This window comes from Trichosurus vulpecula, chromosome 2 (genome assembly GCF_011100635.1).
Source record: "Trichosurus vulpecula isolate mTriVul1 chromosome 2, mTriVul1.pri, whole genome shotgun sequence".
In the NCBI taxonomy this organism is placed as follows: Eukaryota; Metazoa; Chordata; class Mammalia; order Diprotodontia; family Phalangeridae; genus Trichosurus; species Trichosurus vulpecula.
The window spans coordinates 258,575,828-258,599,401 of NC_050574.1; the positions used below are offsets into that span (position 1 = coordinate 258,575,828).

Here is a 23,574-nt window from a genome sequence, read left to right on the forward strand (position 1 = left end):
TCATTTTTCCAAGAGGGAAGAAAATGGAATCTGAAACTTCTCTCTGTTTCTCTTTAATTACAAGTAAAATTCTAAAACATATTGTTGAAGGGATGGTTGCTAAACATGAAAAAGAGATAAGCTACAAAGAGTTAGCAGGGTTGCATCAAGAACAGGTCATAATTAACTACAAAGGACATGTGAAGAAAGATGCTATCTGAATCCAGAGAAATAACCAGTAAACAGAATATCTAAAGAATGATTCTACATATATATGTAAATGTACACATATGCATACACACACACATATAATATACATATATACACACACATATTTGTATCTAATGGTAGACATATCTAGGATGGGGGTGGGGAGTGAAGAAAAAAAGGAAAAAAAGAAATTTACATGATAACCATGTATATGTATGTGTGTATATGTATGTATACATATACACACATAAAGGAATAGCAAGTTGTACATAATAGATTCACAATTTCATCTATAATTTTTCATGGAAATGTTTATTTTATCCCATAAATTAAAAATAAGTAAATTTAAAATTTTTTTAAAATATTAGGTCATGTTATTTTTTAGAGGAGATTTTAGCAAAATATTTTACCAAATTTGTTATGCTATTCTTGTGTTAAAAATGGATAGATATAGGCTAGATGAAAATATCATAAGACGAACTGAGAGAACTGGTTGTATTACTATGTCTAAAGAGAAGTAATTAATGTCAGCTTGGAAGAAGGTCTCTGGTGGAGTACCCCAAGGATATGTGTTTGGCTCTCTGTTATTTATCCAAGTCATTGGAAAAATAAAAATAAGGAGAATTATGAATCAACACTGTGATGTAAAAGCTAATATGATTAGTGTCATCTTTTTTTTTTGCATTTTTGTTGTTGTTGTTGCATTAAGATAAGTACAGTATCTAGAACTAGATAAGAGATAGCTAAAAGTTAAAAGAAGCAAATTTAGGCTTAATGTAAAGAAAAACTTGGGAGGCAGTGAGCTCCTCCCTTCACTCATGATCTTAAAGTAATGCCTGGATGATCACCTGTTGGGTGTATTGTAGAAGAGATTCATATTTGGAGTGGGCTGAACAAAATGACTTCTCTTCCATTCTACTCTTAGATTGTATGACTCTAAGTCAGGGATGGAGAGCCTGTAGCCTCGAGGCCTTTTATTAAGGAGATTTGTGCTGTGAAATTTGGATTCAGTCAAAGGCTGCACTTGTGGACCTAGAGGATCACATGTGGCCTTGAGGCTGCAGGTTCCCCACCCTTGATCTAGGTTGATATAAATTCATTTTAGCATTTTATCAATGCCATTTAGCATGACACCTGGCAGGAATTAGACAATACTAACATATGGACATAAACTCACTAATTCCTATGTGATAGCTAATTAGATAAGATACTTGTTAGCTGAAAATATCAAGCACCCACATTCATCCACAGGCCCCTACCCAAGAAATAAGAAGAAGATACACTAGTCATAATCTTCTTCTCCATATTCAACAAAGTATGTCTCACTCTGTTCTTTATACATGAAGATGAAATTATTGAACTTCTATCAATCGAATAGCATTTAAAAAAATTATGAGAAGCAGAAACAAGTTCACACTTACTTGTCTGCATCCTCACCTATCTACTCCCTTTTGACCAAGAGTATGCACTTTACATTTACATCTGGGTTGGCCAGATTTAGAAGTATAGTCTGTGGTGATGGAACAGAGCAAAACTGCCTATCTCAGGGGTAGGGAACCTGTGGCCTTGAGGCCACATGCAGCCTTCTAGATCCTTAAATGCACCTTTTGACTGAATCCAAATTTTACAGAACAAAAATAGGATTTGTTCTTATGGCCTAGGCCCTGTCCCATAAGAAAGGGAGCACTGAATGTACAATTCTGGCTTTATCAGCACCTAGCAGAGATAACCAGATGGGAGTTAATGAACTTTAGGTGGCCCAGAGATAATAGACAAAATGTCAGATAGAGAGAATAACAAGCAAATAGGCCAATTTGCCTGTAAGTGAGAGTTCATGAAAGACTGTCATGTGCAGAAAGCCTGGAAAGGCCAGTTGGGTGGGGCTAGACTGTGAAGATCTAGGTGTCTTCATTTTATTTGAGAGGAGTTGGGACTCACTAGAGCCTCCTGAACAGAGGGATGCAGCATTATCAAGCATGTGCCTTAGGAACATCAATATGATAGTTATGTGAAGAATGGACTAGAGAGGGGAGAGACTGGATATAAAGAGATGAATTAGGAGGTCATTTTAGTATTATAGGCAAGAAAACTGGGGGAAGGTTGTATGAGTAGAAAAAAGTAGACCCATATAAGATATGTGGGGACAGACTCAATAAGTCTTGACAAATGTCTGGATATAGAGGTAGAGGTGAGGGAAAGGAAAAAGTCAAACATGACTTCAAGCCTATGACCCTTTAGACCATGAGCTCCTTGAGAACAAGGACTATCTTTTGCCCTTTTTTTGTATCCCCAGAGTTTAGCAGAATGTCTGATGCATAGTAGGCTTTTAAAAAATGCACGTTGACTAACTGACTAATCCTGGGTGATCAGGAGGGTTCCTCCCTCATTTCTTCAAAAGAAAAGGATAAGTGAGGAAGTGGGTTGGATTTGAGGGAGCTGGAGTAAAGAGAGAATGAGTTGCTTTGAACATGTTTAGTTTAAAATGTTTATGTCATACCCAGTTGGAAATGTCCAATACTCAACTGATATGAGATTAATGCTTGGGAGAGAGACTAGGACTGATATATAATCTTAGAATCATCTTCACAAAGAACAATAGTTGAACCCATGGGTTCTGATGAAATTGCCAAGAGAGAGAATGTGTATAGAGAAGAACAGAATCAAGGATACATCCCTGTAGTACAGAGGTGTCAATCACATGGCCCATGGGCTACACGCAGCCTAAGACACTCCCAAGTGCAACCCAAACCAGACTAAAACATAATTGGGAAATATTTAACAAAGTAAATAAAAATGTAATAAAACAGATTTACGTTACATTTTAAAACCAGGTCAATATGTGGTCCGTAGGGATCATCATGGACAATTTGGTGGCCCCCAGTTCCACTGAGTTTGATACACCATTGCTGTGGTATACCACATACATCAGGGATGAGGCATGGATGATGTTGACTATTAAACAGGGGGATTAAACCAGATGGCCTCTAAGGCTCTTCTCTCTCTAATCCTATTATTCAGCAAAGGAAACTGGGGAGGGAATGGCAGAACAGGAAGGAAAATAAAGAAAGAACTGTCATGAAAACCCAGAAAGAGAGGGAGAGTATCCTGTAAGAGAGAATATAGTGTCAGATGCTGCAGAGAAGGTCAAGATGGATGAAGATCGAAAATACCATTCAACTTGGTAATTAAGTTATCATTCATTACCTGGTAGAGAGCAATTTCAGTTGAATGATGGCATCTGAAGCCAAATTGCAAGGGTTGAAAAATGAATGAGAGGAGAAGACACAATGACTATGCACAACTTCTTCTAACAGTTTGGATGTAAAAGCTTGAGGGGACAGTTAGATCAAGTGTACATTTTTTAAGTAGAAGGGAGACTGGCATCTTTGCAAGCAGCAGAAAAAGGAATGAGTGCACAGAAAGAAATTGGAAATTACAAAGAGAATGGTGATGATTGTGGAGGCAAGCTGACTGCCAGAGAAGATAGGAGGGGATACAGGTTCCCCACCCCTACTAGGATCAAGGTCACAAGGGGATAAGTAAGTAGGTTACTTCAATATTCAACAAAAGCAGATATTCTTGAGAAGATGGGCACATTAATATAGCGTTGGTGGAGCTATGGAGCAGTCCAACCACCCTGGATAACCACTTAGCATTATGCAAGGAAACTGATTAAACTATCCATGCCCCTTGATCCAATGGTCTCACTACTAGGCCTAAACTTGAAAGAGGTTTAAAAAAAAACCAGAAAAAAAGATCCAATGTGGGGCAAAATATTGCTAGTATTCCTCTTCCTGGCAGTAAAGAATTGGAAAGAAAATGGGTGCCCTCCAATAGGAAACTGTGGAATAAACTATGATGTATGACTGTAATGAAGGCAGTATTGTAGAGTGGAAGAAATGCTGAAATTGGGAGTCCCACCGCCTGAATTCAAATGCTGATTCTGCCACTTACTACCTGTGTGACCTCAGACAAGTCATTCAACCACATCTGGAAAATGAGGGGTTTAACAATATGATATCCCACAGTCCCTACACATTTTCTCCTAGTTTGAAATCAATCACTCCTTCAATGCTAAGGAAGATCAACTGATGCAAACCTAAATAAACAGAACCAGAAAAACATTGTATACAGTGACTACAAAGACACAAAAGAAAAGATTATTTAAGTCTATAATAATAATAATAAAACAATTGACAGATAATGAAACGGGCCTCCTTCTTCATGGCAGGAAGGTGGGTGACTACTAGTGATGTAGAATATAGTCAGATGTGGTCACTGTTTTGAATGTTTTTGCTTAATTGCTATTTTGTTTTGTCACAAGGTTAAGTTCTTCCCCTAGAAATGACTGTAATACAGAGACAAAACACATCAATAAAACATATTTTTGTGAAAGTCGTCTCTTCATCTCTCTCCCTAAGAAACCTGATGCCATAGTTAGCTGCATAATAGGACCTTGATTCTTTGATAATCTTCTAAGAAATATCCTTTTTCAGCGTTCAAGTTTTCTTCCCTAGAGTGACATCTCTCCCTATCTATTAGATTTTCTCAGACTTCAAAGGAATCTTATTCTGAATTTTAGTAGTATGAGAGGAGAAGTTTATCCTCTGGCACAAACAGGAACACAACTTTCTGAGAATAATAGCTGTCAGTCTTTTGAGTCTCAGATGTGCTTTAATCCTAAATGAGAAGAAGTGGTTCAAAGCTAAATTGACTGCTGAGGGACAAGGGGAGGGGGGAAAAGAGGGAAGAAGCCAATGCAGGTATTAACATCTGGTATGAGACCATCTGACCCCTCCTGCTGGATACTACTGAGGATTTCTATCCTTACACAAAACAGTAAAGCGTTTATCTTAATAATGGATGATAATCCTCGAAGAACCAAAGTTAGCCTTGGAGCTGGTTGAGGGAGCAGGGAATCAAGAGACAAGAAGGGTCACAAGACAAAAGGACAATAAACGTAGCTAGTATTATAGCTATACATTATTTCAATCAACGTAAATCAGCTCTTACTGGAGACCTTTTCTGGACACCCAGTTATTAACATTCTTTCTTGAAATTACTTAGATTTTGCATATATATTTAATATATTACTATATATAAAACAAAATATAATAACATATAAATAATAAATATTTAATTTAACTTATCTGTCATTGCACCTCCCAATAATATGTAAGGTCTTGCTAGGGAGTAGTGGCCCACACCTGTGATCCCTGCTATAGAAGTACGCTAAGACTGAAGGATTAATTGAATTTGGGAGTTCTGATAGAACCTAACAGGTGTCCTGATTAAGTCCAGGTACATATATGGTGAGTCCCTGTGAGCAAGTGGCCACCAGGCTGCCTAAGGAGGGTGGAATTGACCTGGATCAGATAAGGGACAGGTTAAAACTTCTATCCCAATCTAATGTGGGACTGATGATCAGTAGTAGAATGAGCTCATGAGAGGCCACAACATTTCTAGCCTGGGCAAGATAAGGAAACTCAATCTGAGGAGGAAAAAAAAAAGTAAACTTTTGATGTACATTTGTAAACTGGAAAAATGTTTACAAATGCAAACTTACATCTCTGCCATTGTATCCACAATGCATGGTATATAGAGTTATTGATTGACAGACATTTGCTGAATTGAGTTAAGGGAAACTGAGCATTTATCTATTCAAGTAATAGGCATGGGACCCCACTTATATTGATTATGGTAGCGAATGCCTACAAAAGGCCCTCCAGGTGGGGAAAAGCATTTCATACAGCTAAAACAATACCTATACACTCTATGCGGGGGGGGGAGGGGAGGGTGTCTTAAATTTACTCATGTCAGAACCTTTTGGCAGACTTGTAAAGCCTGTGGACCCCATCTCAGAAAGCTCTTAAATGCATAAAATACATGTTACAAAGGAAATAAAAGTTTAAATATTTAAATATAAATTAAATGTTTATAAAGTAAATATATAATAAATATTTAAAAATAAAAGTACTTTTTAAAAACAAATCTGCAGGTCTCAAGTTAAGAACTCCTGCTATATAACATAATAAGGATAAACAAAGAAGTCAGTATGGGATGAAAAGAAGCAAAAGCTCAAGCATTCTCCTTCTGCTAAAACTAATCATAGGTTTTTTCATGAACAAAATCATTGTAGCTATGACCTAGAACCAGTCCCCAGTAGATAAGTGGTCAAAGGATATGAATAAATAGTTCTCAAAAGAATGGGAAAACAGAAACAATCACATGAAACATTGTTCCAGAACACTAATCATAAGAGAAAGGCAAATCAAAACAACCTCATGTTGAGGAAATTAACAAAAACATAAAAAAAATGGGTAGTCAGTGCCAATGGGCTGTGAAAAAAATAAGACATGCTAATGCATTGTTAGTGGAGTTGTGAATTAGTAAAACCATTCTAGAAAACAATTTGGGATTATGCAAAAAAAAATGGCTAAAATGTCCATATACCTTGACCCAGAGATTCTTCAGCTAGGCACACATCCCAGGGAAGTTAATGATAAAAATATTTATAGCAGCACTTTTTTCATGGTATTAAAGAATTGGACTAATGAATGACTAAACAAATTCTGGTAAATGAATGTAATAGAATAATATGGTGCTGTACTAAACAATAAATATGAAGAATACAGAGAAGCTCAGGAAGAGATATGAACTAATACAAAATGGACTAAGTAGGACCAGAAAAATAATATACGAAATGGTAAGAATGTGAATGTAAAGTACAGTCACAATAATAAATAATGAAACTGAATGTTAGGCATTTCTAATGTTCAAATTTTGCTCTGAAGAAGACAGCAGAAAATATACTTCCTTCCTTGCAGAGATGGAGGCTAGGGATATGGAACATTGCATATATTATTATTGGCTAATGTGCTGATTGATTTTGCTGAATTGCTTTGTTTTCCCTTTTTCTTTTTGTTCTTTGGGGCAAGAGAAGGATCCCTGAGGACCAAGGGAAGGGATACATTTGTTATAAAATAACAAAAAACAATGAAATTTAAATACAAAACAAACAAAAAAATGTGTAGTAGGTGATACAGAAGAAAGACAAAAAGGCAGATGTAGATCAGAAGTTTATATTTTAAACAGAGACAACCCTATTTGGAGGCCATCTTTATATTGCCATTTAAAGGACTATGGGAATCCCAACCTTCTCAAAATAATTCCCCCACAAAGTTGCTGAAGGTGCCAGCGTCCTTCCCAGTTGACCCCTAATTTCAAACCATTAGAATCACTCCATTAGGATAGTCACATAGGTGGCCCCAGAGTCCCCAAGGTCATGGAAGGAGGGAATGGGACTGTGGCATGTTTAGCTAGAAGGAACATTCAAGATGATCTCATTCTGCACTCTCATTGTATAGATCAGGGTGGGGAACCTGCAGTATCTAGGCCACATGTGGCCTTCTAGGTCCTTAAGTACAATCCTTTGACTGAATCCAAACTTCACAGAACAAATCGAAAACAAAATTTGTTTACAGAACAATGGTTCTGTAGAATTTGGACTCAGTCAAAAGGCCACACCCAAGGACCTAGAAGGCCACATGTGGCCTTGAGGCTGCAGGTTCCCAATCCCTAGGGATGAAGACCAGAAAGTAAATGAATTGCCCAAAGTCACAAAGGTAGAAACAAAGTTGAGATTTGAACCCACGCTCTCTGATTCCAAATCCAGTGCCCTTCCTGCTATACCAGACACTCAGAATACCATTCTTGAAAAGAAGCTATATTGCACAAAGGAGGAAGGGGAGTTCTTGTGCAAAGGAAGTGGCAGGAGGTCTTTTCCTGGATCCTGGAGTAAAGGTCCTAGGAAGATCTCTATTTCCTTGTAGAGGGTCATTTAAAAAGTTAGAGTGAAGCTTTGCGATGGTAAATATATGTGTGTGTATGTACATACAGGGCAGCTAGGTGGTGAGGTAGATAGAATGCTGGGCCTGCAGTCAGGAAGACTCACAGAGTTCATTCAAATCCGGCCTCAGACATTTACTAGCTATTTGACCCTGGACAAATCACTTAACCCTGTTTGCCTCAGTTCCTCATCTGTAAAATGATCTGGGAAAGAAATGGCAAACCACTTCAGCATCTTTGCCAAGAAAAATCCCAAATGGAGTCACAAAGAGTTGGACATAACTGGAAACTGACTAAACAACTAGTACGTACACATGTACACACACACACACACACTTGAACCACTGAATTAACTCTAGGCTTTTTCCACTTAAAAAAACACTGAAATAAAAATTTAGTGATGATCATTTGGATTTCAAATACCTAACTGTAAACCCATTTAATACTGCCATCGATACATACATTTTGCCCACAATGGATGAAACATAAGTGGATTTTCTTGGTTCTTGCAATCATCTGTGTCACTTATTTCTAAAATTTAAACACTCTGAGTCTCAGTTTCCTCTTTCTGAAATGTGGATTAAAAAAAAAAAAACCTTGCCTACCCGACAAGAAAGCATTTGTGACAATTAAATAACTATATAAATGTGTAATTATTAGCCTCCCAGATGAGGAAATTCCCTTTACCAATGCAGTTAAGTTGATCAGTCAGTCAAGTAGCATTTATTAAGCACTTGGTATCTATCAGGCACTCGGCTAAATCCTGGGGATACAAAGAAAGGCAAAAAATGCCCTATTTCCAAGGATCTCATAGTCTAATGGAAGGAGAGGAAGAAAGACAACAAGTGAAACAGCTATGAACAAAGAAAATATATACAGGATAAGTTGCAAGGAATCTCAGAAGGAAGGTACTCAGATTAAGGAGGACTAGAAGAGATTTCTTGAAGAAGCCCAAGGAACTTGGGCTGAGATTTGAAGGAGGCCAAGGAAGCCAGAAGGTAAAGATGAGGAGACAGTGTTCCATGAGGTAGAGTGTTTCAGGCATGGGATTCAACCAGTGGAAACACTTCTAAGTCAACACTTTCTCTATAATTTATAATCTGAGAGAGTTGCCTGGGACATTAAGGGACTGAGATTTGCCCAGCCAGTATGTGTCAGGGGCAGATTATCAACATCATTATTATTTTTTTAAAATATGCCCTTATGTATCAAAATTTAAGTTAGAAATGTCTTCTCTTCCATACCACCCTTCTCCTGAAAAGTCTTGCCATTATAATCCTCAGATCCTTTCTTTGAATTTAACTCAGTGCTCCTAGGACTCAGACACTGAATTTTGAATTTCAAAATTTCTTACACATAAAATTTAAATGAGGCTCCTCTCCCTATGGACCATACATCATTTCTCTATTCAAAAAAGAGGGAAAGAGCCACAAAATCCAAGTAACCAGCTATAAATTATTCTAAAACATGAATAATCCCCCCAAGTGTTCTCATTACATTTTTCATCTGCATGGCTCCTATTTAAAGCATCTTGGAGACAGAGCTCCATGCTGAGTATGAGTCACATTTTTAATCTCACCCTTTGCAGAAATGTACCCAGGTACTACAAGTAATTTGCATGCTTTTAAAAATATACTTTTGTTATGTGTTTCATAAGCTTGAATACATTCCATTTTCTTTAGTGAAGGACCCTGTCTTTGAAGTGGGCTAACCACTATTTAATTATCTCATGGCAGAAAAACACAAGAGAAATGACAGTCAGTATCACTGTAGGTATTCTATGTAATGCAGTACTTCAGAGTGGGAAAGTAAGAGCCCATTGCAGAAAATCTGAAGGAATAGTGGCATGAATGATTAAATAAAAAAGTATTTATTCAGTGCTTTGGTAGAGTGGAATGGTAGAGTGGAATGGAGTGAAATAGTGTGGAGGATTTAGAATCAGGAAGAACTGGATTCCAGGATCCTGCTGAAGAAATTGACTAGCTGAGTGACTGCGAGCAAGTCACTGAACCTCTTTCAACCTTAGTTTCCTCATCTAATAACAGCATCTGCCTCAGAATTGCTGTAAGGATCAAATGAGAATGCATGTAAAGTGCTTTGTGACTTATCAAGTGTTAGCACACCATATGCAAAGCACGGTACTAAGTGCTGGGAATCCAAATAGAAAAGCAAGACTGACCCCTTGTTCTCAGGAAGGAGTTCACACCCAAATAGGTGGAGAAAAACATACATAGGAGGTCTGAGCTGCAAAGCACATGGAACAGTCCAGTGGTGCTTAGATTACAGAGGCAAAGGAGATGGCAATGCGTGTTTTTGTATTGTGATTTCCGCTGATAGAACCATATATGGTTCTGATCTTGAACCATTTCACAGAACAAAGAAATAAAAAAATGTCAAGTACTAGTTTGTTTCTGAGCTTTGGGTAGCGGTGCCTAACGAGGTGGCAGGAGCTGGAGAACCAGCAATGACACACTGTCACATCTCCACAAGGGTGGCTCCCTGTACAACGGCTGCAGGAGCCAGGCTGGAAGGAGGGTCTATAGTCTGGAACGGAGTATGGGAGGTTTAAAGGGGTGTACTTGTATTCCTATTTCTATTCCTTAGCTGCCCAGGAGGCAGCTAGGTGGCCCATTGGATAGAGCACTGGGCCTGGAGTCAGGAGGACATGAGTTCAAATTTGACCTCAGAAACAGTAACCTTGGGCAAGTCACTTAACCTTTTTGCCTTAATCCACTGGAGAAGGAAATGGTAAACCACTCCACTATCTTTGCCAAGAAAATTCCATATGGGGTTACAGAGAATTGGACACAACTGAACAATTTCTATTCCTCAGGCCCTTAGGAACCCAATACCAAGTTATCTGGGCTATCTCCCTGGAGAGTTCCTGGCCTATCTCCACTGGATCTGAGGGAGTGGTTATCATTGACCACCCATCAAGAACTATCTAGGATGCCAAATTCTATTGGTAATTACATTAGCAGTTAGGGTTTAGAAACAATAAGACCTAGAACAATGGTAGGGGAGACATAGTACTGGAAGTTTCCTAAATCATAACCTTCCCCAACTCTCACATTCCTTTCTGAAGACCATAGCTGCAACTCAAATGAAATTGGCATTTATACAATCTCATATAATTGTTTTTTTTTCTTTTTTAAATAATATATCTCTTCTGACTAGATGGTCACCCTAATTCTGATTAGACTATAAATACTTTATGTCCACTATGTACTGGACACTATGCTAGGTAATACAGAATATAAATAGACAGTGATTGCTCTGAAAGAATTTACAGTTTAGGGAGATATGTATATACAATATGTAATATGGAAAAATTAACGATAAATGTGAAAAATTATGTGTCAGTCAACAAATATTTATTAAGTTCTTACTGTGTGCCAGGCACTGTGGTAGGTGCTGCGACAAAAAGAAAAGCAAAGACACAGTCCCTGCCCTCAAGGAGCTTATGTTTTATTGGGGATTTCCTCTAGATCTCTTGATTTTGTTCAGATGCCATTAGCGCACAGGATGTCTATCCATTATCCCTTGATTTGATCACAACTGGCCTACTTCCTTTTCTGGTCATGTATCTTTCTCATAAAGTATGCTGTGCCACTTTTGCTGCTTAACTCTTCACTGGGACCGTGTTATGGTTTACAAACTTACCATATCCCACTTCATTCTCCTTTGGGTGTCCCAAAATTTTAATTCTCTGGAGACTGCAGTATTATCCAATTTGCAATCATAGAGCATTACTAGAAGATACTTTAAAAATGAACCTTTGTTTCAGAGAGAAGTTTAGGACATTGAAAACACTACCATTTCTCAAAAGCAATCCATCCTGTTCTCATTTTCATGTTCAATAATGAACTTGGATCACCGACCACTGGAATGTCTGTCCACTGCTAGACCAGCTTCATAGTCTCTCCACTTAACTGTGTATCATAGTCTGGACAAGAGGCCTTCTTCATCATTTCTTTTTTTCTTACATAAATAAGTAGGCCAAATTTTGGGGGTGATTTTTTCCCACTGGAACCAGACTTATGTTTTCAATGGTAGAGGGAATTCCAAAGGGTAGACTCTTTCTATCAACTTAGGTTAGCACCTGTTCTGTGAGTTATACGTATAGAAAGGTTCCTGGGACACTTGAGTGACTTGCTCAGAGTTGCACAGTCAATATGTATTAGGGGAAGGACTTCAACATATGTTTTCCTAACGTCAAAACTAGTTCCCTATTTACCATACTTCAATGTCTCTTCATTTCATTCCTCATTTGACACTAAAAATCAAAGGCTTGTCAGACAAAGTTATCTCAGTTGTTACATCTTTCAAGGAATCTTATATGATTTTTACATATGTAGGGAGAGATCTAGTTAGTGGAGAACTATTCTTCTGGATTAAATGCTTTTTCATAGTCAACAAACAATAAGCACAAGACATCCTGACTTTTCTATATGTTTTATTCAATTGTGACTATAAAGACGTAGTCTGTTATGGAACGCCATTTGGGAAAGTCTACATATTTCCTTTGTCAAGAATGCCTATAATTGTTCTCATAAAGATTTTTTAAGAGAGAAGTAGGCATATGGGTAATAATTACTGTTATTTCCTACAGCAAGATATATCTTTTTTCCAAACATTTGAATCCTCTACTCTTTCCAAAATCTTGTGATCTGTTAATGCCCTCAAAATTGTCCCTTTCCCACCCAGCTTGGATCTCCCTCGTATATGCTCGGCCAAGTCCTCATTTAGCACATTAGGGGCTGTGCTGTTTGAATCCAGATGCAGAAATTTCATTTGTTATAGAGTTTGAAGTAGACATTTTACCAGCTCTTCTCCATTTTCATCTGTTAACTGTCCCTCTTCCAGTTTTACCCTTAAATGTATTCATGATGGCTCCCTCAGTTCATTTTCTAAGCTCTAACTTGTTTTTTTCCCCTTTATTGCTTTTTACTATTTCATAAGGTGAGATTGTTTATTATCTTTCACCATAATCCTCTGTTCGATTTCACCAATGTGTTTATATTTTAAATTGCCTTTGACTAGAGTGGGCCTTCACCTCTTCCCACAGCCCAAGGTGGACAGAACCCATAAGGGCCACCTGACTACTCACACTGCTTAGATAGGATAGGAGTAACCAACTCTATTCCTTCTGGCAAGACAGAGGAGCAATAGGCCTTTCCATCTGTTCCTCAATAATGCCTTAGAGACCCCAGCCTTTTTATCTGACCTACTGATGCGATCTAAGAACGACTGGGCTTTTCCATCAGCCTGACAGCTGAATTGTTTTTTAGTGTTGTCCCCCTCAATTAGTATGTGGGATTACTGAAAGCAGGAATTGTCTCCCTTTTTCAATTTGCATTCCCAGCACTTAGCACAGTGATTGGAACAAAATATTCATTAAATGCTTTATTATTCATTCATTCATTTAATCATACTCTACTTTTTGGCTAAGATGGTTTCTAGGGTTTTTTTATTTGCCCTCATTATAGAGACTTATTTACATTAGTTAGTTAAACATCTTTAGGAAGTAATTTTATTTGTGTTGAAGTCTGTTCTTTTAACTATTAACCAATCTTGGGAGGTCAACAGCTTGTTTAAATAGGTCCAATTAGATTTGCCTAGATGGTCCTACGATCACCTGTCAAATACGTTAAGGTGGGGATTCCTTTTCTGTAACATTTGGACTACTTAACCACTGAGGTCCCTTCCAATTTTCAGATTCTGTGATTCTATGGCTCATTATGTTCTTGTTTTTTCTTGTCTAATTTGTTATTGCCTTTGATTTTTACTCTAATGGATCTTTAGTCTTAATCTCTACAGACAGCTGATGCAAAAATGACTGTCATATCAGTAACTAGTCATTTCCTGCCTGTTAAAAGATAGTAGATTTTATTTTTGTTATGTTATTTGATGCCTGGTGTATTCAGGGCCTCTTAATTCTCTTCATGAAGGTTTTTACAATATATCTCAATGAAAAATTTGTAGAGTCTACAAATTTTTGTCCACTTTCATTTATTACTCTTGAATCATGTTTTTCAAAAAATTTTCCTGTCTTCCCCCATGCTCATCACCCCCTACATTGAAGTCACATATGTTGATTTAAATTCGAAAGTCTTATTGAATTCCTTATAAAACTTTCTCTAACTTTTTAATCTTTGCAAGAGATATTGATGCATAGACTATAATTATCCTCCTGGTTGTACTGAAAATTGCTAGCATGAGCCCTGCAGTGGGAGATGACTCTGGATCTTACAAAATTTTTTTTTTTGGTTTTGAGTGCGCAATAAAACCAATTCTCCCTGTCCTAAGAGAACCTGCAAATTATCCTCCTGTTTAGTTGCAATTTTCTTTTTGTCATCTGGTTTCACTTATAGGAAGAATGTTAAGACTAACATGATTCATTAACTCTAGTAATATTTATATCCACTGGACCTGTAGCTCACACTTAGAGTACCAACACTTAAGTTCACATTTATTGACAGTCTGAACACTGATTTCTCTAATTCACCTGCCTTTTCCCCTTTACTGCCACAATCATTGCAGTGAAAAAGGGAGCTACACAAGATAGGGTACCATTTGGCATTTTTTTTGTTTCATATATTGCCATTGCCAAGAAATTCATCAACAAGTAGCCAGGTTACAAGTGATAAGCCTCTCCATACTTAGCTAGGATGATCCCTAGAAACACAGCATATTTAGCTATGTGGCTAGGACCATAGTTCAAGACTTTTCTAGGATGGAACCTGATGAATATCATGCTCCATTAGTATAGCCTTAAAGAATCCCCTCTACACCATGATGAGACACTGGAGTAGGGCATTAAGAAGGAGTCTGGTCATATTTCCAGTACTAAGAACAGTGCCTGGCACATAGTAGGCTATTAATAAATGCTTGACTCATTTATTTATCCATTGCAAAATTATTGTTCCTTTACTCTTTCTTAAGTACCAACTGAATCATCACAACTACTTCTCTCTGTACATACATCCTTACTCCTGGAGTTCCCCGGTATTCCTAGGACATAGGAATTTTTGTACTTTAACAAAAGCTGGAAAATCAAATATTCAAACTATCTTTGTAATATCTTCCCTATTTAAAACAGACACACAAAGGCTGGATAACCACTGTCATGGATGTTATGGAGAAGATTCATCTTTCAACTATGTGATTCTCTGATTTGTTAAATATCAAAAATAGCAGGTGCAGAAAATACTAAGAAAGCTATGAGACATAAGTGTACCATATTGCAGGTAATATAACTACTATACAGATATTTTATTTACTCTCTGAATTTCTTGTAGTCAAAGGAATTGTGGTATAGTGATAGGAATGCTAGACAGGGAAGCTAGAGCTTTTGGACAGAAGTCATGAAGATTTTATTCTTGTCCTGCCCCTCCCACTAAATAGATTGTATTAAATATATTACTGCATTTCTCTTGGGCTTTGGGTTGCTCACTTACATAAAGAGCTGATCTAGATGCTTTCCTTATAACATTAAAATTTCTATGACTTTAAGTTAGCACACGAAATTGAGAGATAATTGCATATACATTTCTTAAAAGTCTTATTATTTCTTAGTAACTTAAAAAACAATTTTTAATCTTGTTAATTTTAATCTTAAAATAAAAATAATTTCTTAAAAGTCTATTTTATTATTTAACAGCTAACATAGTATTTAAATAATTGTCATAAACATGTTAAGCATATTTAAATGATACTAAAGAGCATTCATCAGAAAATACAACAAAAAAATCACCCGAATCAGCCATAGATTTCTGCAACTTCATAAAACACTTAGCAGTCACCCTGCATTTCATCTTAAAGACATTTACTTACGTTCCATAAAATAGGGCCCAGGTTCAATTCTCCATACAATTTGTCCTTTTTGTGTCCCAGTTACACCTCGGTTCTTGGAATCCCAAAAGTTGGCTGGAGAATTCTCATCTAGGAAAACCAAAGGCAAAAACATATCTTTAGCTAGAATTATGATTGGCTCTACTTTTCATATCTTGAAGTCTGATGCAGTTTCAGGGGTGAGGGAGGGAGGAGAAGGGAGGAAAGAAAGAAAAAAACAACAGAGGAAAGAATACTATTATTGAACATGAAACTGTGCTAACTAGGTCCACGAGAAATTTATTCTATATTTTTTTTCAAACAGACCCTCAAAGAAGCATGGCAATCCTTTCATACCTCCCTAATCAATTCACTATCCTACTCACCACAGTGGCTTTTCCATGCCCTTTCTTCCTTTCTCAAATCTCCCATCACTCAGCCTCTTGCCGACCTCTCACCTGAGAACCTCGCCTCATATTTTGCTGAAAAAAAAACTGAAGCCATTCACCAGGTGGTCCCTCTTCTCCTTTCATCTTCATCTCATAGCACTCAGTTGTCTTCCACCACTATTTCCTCCTCTTCCTTCAACCTTGTCTTACATGCCAAGGCAAACCCATGTACATGCACAATTGATTGCTTTCCATCAAAGACTTCTCCAGCAGATTATCCCCTTCATCTCCCCGCCTTAAGGCTCTCTCTATTCCAATCCAACTTCCACATAGCTATCAAAGTGAGTTTCCAAAATGCAGGTGTGACTATCACCTCCTTGTTCACAAAATTCTAGTGGCTCCTCATCCTTCTTGATCTCTCTGCAGCTCTTAATATTGTCAATCACGTTCTTTTCCTCGATTCTCTTTTCTTTCTAAGTTTTTGAGACACTACTGTCTCCCACCACCTGACTGTTCCTTCTCAGTCCGCTTTATTGGTTTTTCATATAGGTCATGGTTGTTAACCATAGCCATCCCCCAAAGCTCTGTCCTAAGCCCTCTTCTTTTCTCTCTCTATACTATTTCACTTGGATTCTCATGGATTCAGTTATCTTCACTATACAGATGATTCTCAGATCTATTTATCTAGCCCTAATCCCTCCCCTCACCTCCAGTCTGACATCTCCAACTGTCTATTGGACATCTCAAATTGGATGTGTCATAGAATTCTTCTGAAACTCAACATGTTAAAAACAGAATTCATCTTTTCCCCCAAACCCATCTCCTTTTATAATTTCCCTATTACCGTTGGGGTTATCACCATCCTCCCAGTCCCCGAGGTTAACAACCTATACATGTCATCCCTGACTCCTCCCCTCTCTCTCACTGCCCTCCCTGCCCCATATGCGATGCGTTGCCAAGTCTAGTTGATTGTACCTTCATAAAATCTCTCAGATACGTCCCCTTCTCTTCTCTGACACTGCTACCACCTTGGTGCACACCCTCTTCACTTCATGCCTGAGCTATTGCAGTAGCCTCCTGGTTGGTCTCCCTGCCTTAAGGCTCTCTTCATTCCAATCTAACTTTCACTTAGCTATCAAAGTGAGCTTCCAAAATGCAGGTGTGACTATCACCTCCTTGTTCAAAAAATTCTAGTGGCTCCTTCTTAGCTCTAGCAGGGGTGGGTAACCTGCATCCTCAACACCACACAGGGCCCTCTAGGTCCTCAAGTGCAGTTCTTTGACTGAATCCTAACTTCACAGAAGAAATCCCCTTAATAAAAGGATTTGTTCTGTAAAACCTGGACTCAGTCAAAAGGCCACACCCAAGGACCTAGAAGGTCACATGTAGCCTTGAGGCCACAGGCTCCCCACCTCTGGAGAAGACAGTAGCTGGAAGCTATTTGGGGGAAAGCTGCTGGTTTTGTAGACCAAAACAAGTTACAATTGCACCTCCATGATGAAATATGCAAGCAATTAAGGAAAACTGACTACAGATCATAGAAGAGTTGATATGAGAGCTTTTTGGGGGGAGGGGATAAGGGGGTAAGTAAAAATAGACAATTTGAGAGCTGGCATTTATATAGGATTTTATAGTTTTACCAGGAATATACTGAGAAGCAGTGGAACACAATGCAGTGACAGTCAGCCTCAGAGTCAGGAAGGCTTAGTTAGGTTCAAATCCTGCCTGTGATGTGACACATCATAGCCCTTTGAGCCCAGGTGAGTCACATATCCTCCTACTTCTCCAGGAAACTCACAGACTCTAAGTCACTGAACAGTTCTTGATCCTCACTGGTAGAGGGAGTTTCCTCATGGAAAAAAATGTATATATGTATGTGTGTGTCTCTATACACATATGTATACAGACACATGTATAAACATTGGTGTTTATATACACACGTGTATGCACATACACGCATACATGCATATATACATACACACACACACAGCTACACCTATGTGTGGATCTTCAGAGCAACCCCATGAGACACGTATTACATGTAACCCTGCGGCCAGTCAGCTGCAGCAGAGCCCTTAGAACGACAGGATCACAGCTTCAGAGGAGAGAGATCTCAGAACCATCCACACTTACACGACCCTTGGAGTTCTCAAAGGGCTTTACAACACTAACTCACTTGCTTCTAACAACTCTGATAGGTACATGCCATTATTATTCCCATTTTGCAGATAAAGAAAAAGAGTTGGCAAGTGACTTGCCTAGGGTCATACATCTAATGAATGCTGAGGGTGGGTGTGAACTCACATCTTGACTCTGCCCTGCCTAGCTGCCTCTGAAGTCCTCTTTATTTTATAAGTGGTGAAACTGAGGCCCAGAGAGGTCAAATAATTTGTCTAACCTTACACAGGTAGTCAGCGGCAGATGTAAAATTTGAATACAGGTCCTCTGACTCCAAACTGGTTGCTCTTTCCTGGTCCGCAGAACATACAGCTGCTTGGACTTAATTCATTTGGTGGCAGCCCCTAGGGCTAGGCCAAATTCCTGCCTGTTTGTGGAAGATCTTTGTTGGGGAAGGTTCATGACTTAGCCTAAGCATTGGTTTCCTCATTTGTAAAATGGGCATAAGTCTTAGCTGTTTTTTTCCCCCAATCAGCCCTCATTTTCTTTCCATAACCACACATATCCTTCTGGTACCAAGAAAGGACTCTGAGCAAGTCTTTAATGACACAAAAACACTAGGAGCAAAGCTAAGTATTAAGGTGACAACGGTGGGGACGACAAAAAGCACCCCTCACCTCCCGCCCACGTAGTTAGCTCTGGCTCCACTTACACTGAAGTTTATCCCACTAACATTGCCAAAGAGTTGACAAATAATTATATTCTGATAAGGGCTTTTTCTATGAAAGAGACTGTGCTCATCATGAGGAAGGTTAAAATCACTCAAATCTGCCATTTGGATGTCATGCATTGTAGGTGCAAAATTTCTAAAGAAAATCACCAGTTCTGGAGGGTATTTGGTATGGCATTCTGAAATCCCAAATGGCTGACACATTGATAGGAAGGAGCACAGGCCGGTGGAAAGAGCCCCTTCTGGAATCAGAGGACCCGGGGTGAAAGCCTAACTCTGCTTTTTACTAGCTACGTGACCTTGAGTAAGTCAGGGAGGCAAGAGGGGCAAATAAGAGAGAAGGTGCTGATCAATGAGATGCCACAGTCTCAGCTAAAGAGACAGCACAAGAACACCCAGACAGGCAGGGTAGGTCCAAGTTTATGACAAAGGACATAATGCCCCAGGAAATTTGGCTTTGAGCGAAGCTTTTTGTTTCCTCCAGTTTTTCTGCCTTTAACTTTTCTAGTCTCTTCTATCAACTCACATACTATATTTTTAGAATAAAAAAAGGGCTCCTACAGCAGCTCTAAAAGAACACGTATAAAAAGTTTCATAAAATGTGATTGATATCTGGTCAGTCTCCCAAATTCTGGTGAAGGTTATCCAAGGAGTATGATTTTTAAAATCATATAGAAATACCCAACGAGATGAAAGCTATAATATATACAGAACAAAACACAGGGTCACTACATTACGATTCATTGCTATCTAAAAAGACATAAGAAATATGGAAATAAACATAACAAAAGAGGTTTTTCCCCCAAAATGCTCTCCTTTTGCTATTTTTCTTGCATTTTATATTTTGGCTGCTGGGTAGGAGGCAGAGAGGTGGAAAAGAGAAAAGAAAGCTTTATAAAAACCTGACAGTTGGGTTGAAACTGGCAACCAAGATGGTTTGGGGGCTGAGATTTTTCTTTTTCTTTTAACTTCTAGGAAAAAAAAAATCTTGTGTTCTGATTTGTGGAAATCCAGTGTCCTCGGTTTTCCCACTGTAAACAGAAGGGCTTAAGTTGCACATGATCACAGATCTAGAGTTAGAAAAGGTCTTACGTTTAGAAGACATCAAATCCAACCCCTTACCATGCCTGGCATCTCCCATTCCTCAGCTTCCAATTTCAACTGATGAGGAAACAGAGATTCAGGAGGTTCTGTGCCTTGTGAGCATCACAGACAATATCTGAATCCAGGTCTTCTCCTGCATGGGATCCCCGGTTCACCCAACTCTATCTTCTAGCATCAATGTTTCTCTCTACATTTCCACAGGACCCAGCTGTCACCTCAAGAAAGATCACAGGCTATAAAGCTGTAGATCACCTCATTTCACCAATCCCATAATCCCATTTTACCAATGAGGAAATCCGGAGAGGCAGCTTGCTCAAACTCCCACAAGTAACAGAGTTACTTGTATAATTCACATTATATACTGTGAAACTAAGATATGGAGGACAGCCACAGGGAGTGAAAGAAGCAGAAGAGGGAAAAGCGCAAAGAACATAAAGGCTAATCAATTACCATTGGTGCCACGCAATTTTCCTCTTATAAATAAAAAACTGAGGCAGCCTTGGTATGAGTAGATAGAGAGCTGGCCTCATGACAAGAAGACCTAGGTTCAAATCCTGACTCTGACCTTACTGGCCACATGGATCTGGCCAAATCATTTAACCTCAGCGCTCCAAGCAGCTCTTATACGTTACAGGAAAAAAAAAATGTTGACCTGTCCTGGTAGAAGTCTCTTCACTTGGAAATAACCTGTATCAATGAAATCACAGGTCTAGTCCTCATCCCAAACCTAAACAAAAATGCTTCCAGATTCACTTTCACTAAAATCCTATTCCAATGTCTCATTATGGTGTGCACTTTGGGAAGGCAGGGCCAGAAAAACCCATACTCTAGTGTTTCAACAATTCAGCCAGCAGCTGCTGTGGGGGTGTAAAACCAACAACAACCAGCTCACAGAAGGCTGCAAGCCCAGGTTCTTATGATCAATGTTAAGGGGTTAACAATCTCAATTTAATCCAGCATACAAATATCATTCACTTAGTTCAGGGGAAAAAGCCAGCACTCTGAACTTCAGAGCAAATACAATCAAATTACAAACAGACCAAATAGAATTTGTAGCTACCAACATCTGAGTTCAGCTGGGGAGCTCAACAACGGCTGGCTCAGAGTCACACGTCACTACTGCTGCCACTCAGAGCTCCAAAAAAAGAAAGCCAGTCCCTGGTTTTATCTATCTTGTTCAGGGTCAAAGGTGAGTCACACATGCGACTCACCCACGTGACCTAAAATCGTCACAAAAATGTGACTTAAACCCACGTGGTCTAAAAGCCTCTGATGTCACAAACACGTCACTCAAACCCACTTTGATTGCCAACACATCTAGTATGGCCTACCACATTGGAAAGGCTTTGCTAATAAGCTCATCAATGGAATACACATGCATATGTACACATACAAACACACATATGAAAACACATTCACATACACACACATGTGCCTATATACATGTACAGGTATATACATAAATGCATATATGTGTATCTATATATACATGTGTATATATCCATAGATATAGATTTCTGTCTATATCTAGATACTAATGGAGAGGGAGGGAGGAAGGGAGGGAGGAAGGGAGGAGGAGAGGGAGAGGGAGAGGTAGAGAGGGAGAGGAAGAGGAAGAGGGAGAGGAAGAGGGAGAGGGAGAGGGAGAGGGAGAGAGAGAGAGAGAGAGAGGGGCGGGGCGGCAGCCTGGCTACATAGGACAAAATATTTGGAGACGCCAAGAAGCCTTGGTAAAACAGCTATCAAGTTAAAAAATGTAAGCTTCTCCAGTAAGGTATAAGTTACTTGGGGGCAAAGACTTTTATGTTTGTTTCTGTTTCTGTTTTATATGAAAAGCATATAATGCCAGGCTTGGGTAACAAGTTGTTTAATTTTGCTTCACCGTTTTTCCCCCAACTTTTTTTTATCCTTTGCTGTAAAGGATGACTCTGAGATGGGTAGGATACAACTGGGAAATGAAGGTGATGCAACGACAAAACATACTCAAGAAAATTTTATTGAATTTACTGAATGGAATAGTCAAATCAAGAAGCATTTAGGAAATAATTGCTATGCTCCAGACACTGTGCTTTGTATCACTGTGTGTGATACAAAGAAAGAAAAAACCAGTCCCTGCTCTAAAAAAGTTCACAGCCAAGGTACCAATCTATATTAGAGAAAGAAGAAACACTAAACACTGATAAAAAGCTCCTTAAGGTTGGAATAGCTAAAATATTTTACAGACCATAGCTTTTAAAAAATATAGGTGGGATAAGAGAGAAAATGAGCATAGTAGAGAATAGAAAGGTGATAAAAGAGGCTAGGCCCCAAAAAAACAACTGAAAAATTTCAATATTCTATCTCTGTCTGGATATATTGTACCCAAAATTTTACTCTGAGTTTTTTCTCCCTTCTGTTGGGCTCTCCCTTGGTTATCCGGAGGAAAAAGGTAAAGTGTACAATTATTTTGTGAATTCAAACCTTCCTTCCTTATGAAGAAGTTAGTTTTTTTAAATGGTTCCTATGTATTGAATAACTAAATAAAACCCAGACTCATTTTGAGTGTGTAGAAATGGTTTGGTCACATTCCACATCATACACAGTTCTTTTTCAATAATATGGTGATAGAGGAGAGGCAAGGATATTATTTTTCAGATAAGTTCCTCAGGGCCTCAAGACCAGCTGAGAAATAGGTCCCTTCGTATTACAAACCACATGATTTAAAAGCCACCTGGCTTTGTAACTTAAGCACAACCCTAGAAGCAGAACTGCCAACTAACTGCACCTGTGTACTCACTGCCAAATGTGGCATCAGGTGCCTTTCCACTCTACCTGCTCTTGCTCCTCTTTTTCCCCCCTACCTCATGGTATCCCTAAAAGGCATTAGATTACCACAGGATTGCTGTGCCCCTGAACATCTCCGTATATATTTTCCCTTGTGTCTACTTAATTTCTCCCTTCCCTCCCTCACCTTCTGGTTTCAACAGATGAGTACAAGGCCTGGTAACAAAGTGAATATTTGGGGAGATGAACAGAGTAGTAGGTCATAAAGCATGTGCTCAGTGTTAGCTGAAACTCATTCCTTTACTTGAGTTGGCACTTCTTCAGCAGCAAAAATGAACTAAAAATTCTACAGGATTGTTATGATAGAGTTAGGACTACTAGATTCTTTTAGTTTAAAAAAAATATAGAAGTATTCAGGATATTAAAATTACATAATTCAAGTGCAATGATTTTTCAAAAGTTCCCCAAACTGTCTCCTCTCAATGCTACACACACACACACACACACACACAAACACACGTGTATGATTTCACAGTTGGATGGCCTACAATAGTCATCTATTTCAACCCAGATCTAAGCATCTCCTCTACAACATACACT

General features: G+C 38.6%; 1 protein-coding gene across 1 annotated transcript in view; it reads right to left on the reverse strand.

The window, feature by feature from the left end:
* HECW2 (HECT, C2 and WW domain containing E3 ubiquitin protein ligase 2) overlaps positions 1-23,574 on the reverse strand; it is a 211,528-nt gene that overhangs the window by 182,619 nt on the left and 5,335 nt on the right. The window contains exon 2 of the mRNA XM_036744243.1: positions 15,874-15,981. Within this exon, the coding sequence (XP_036600138.1) occupies positions 15,874-15,880 (7 nt within the window). The 5' untranslated portion in view covers positions 15,881-15,981. The remainder of the gene's footprint in view (positions 1-15,873; positions 15,982-23,574) is intronic.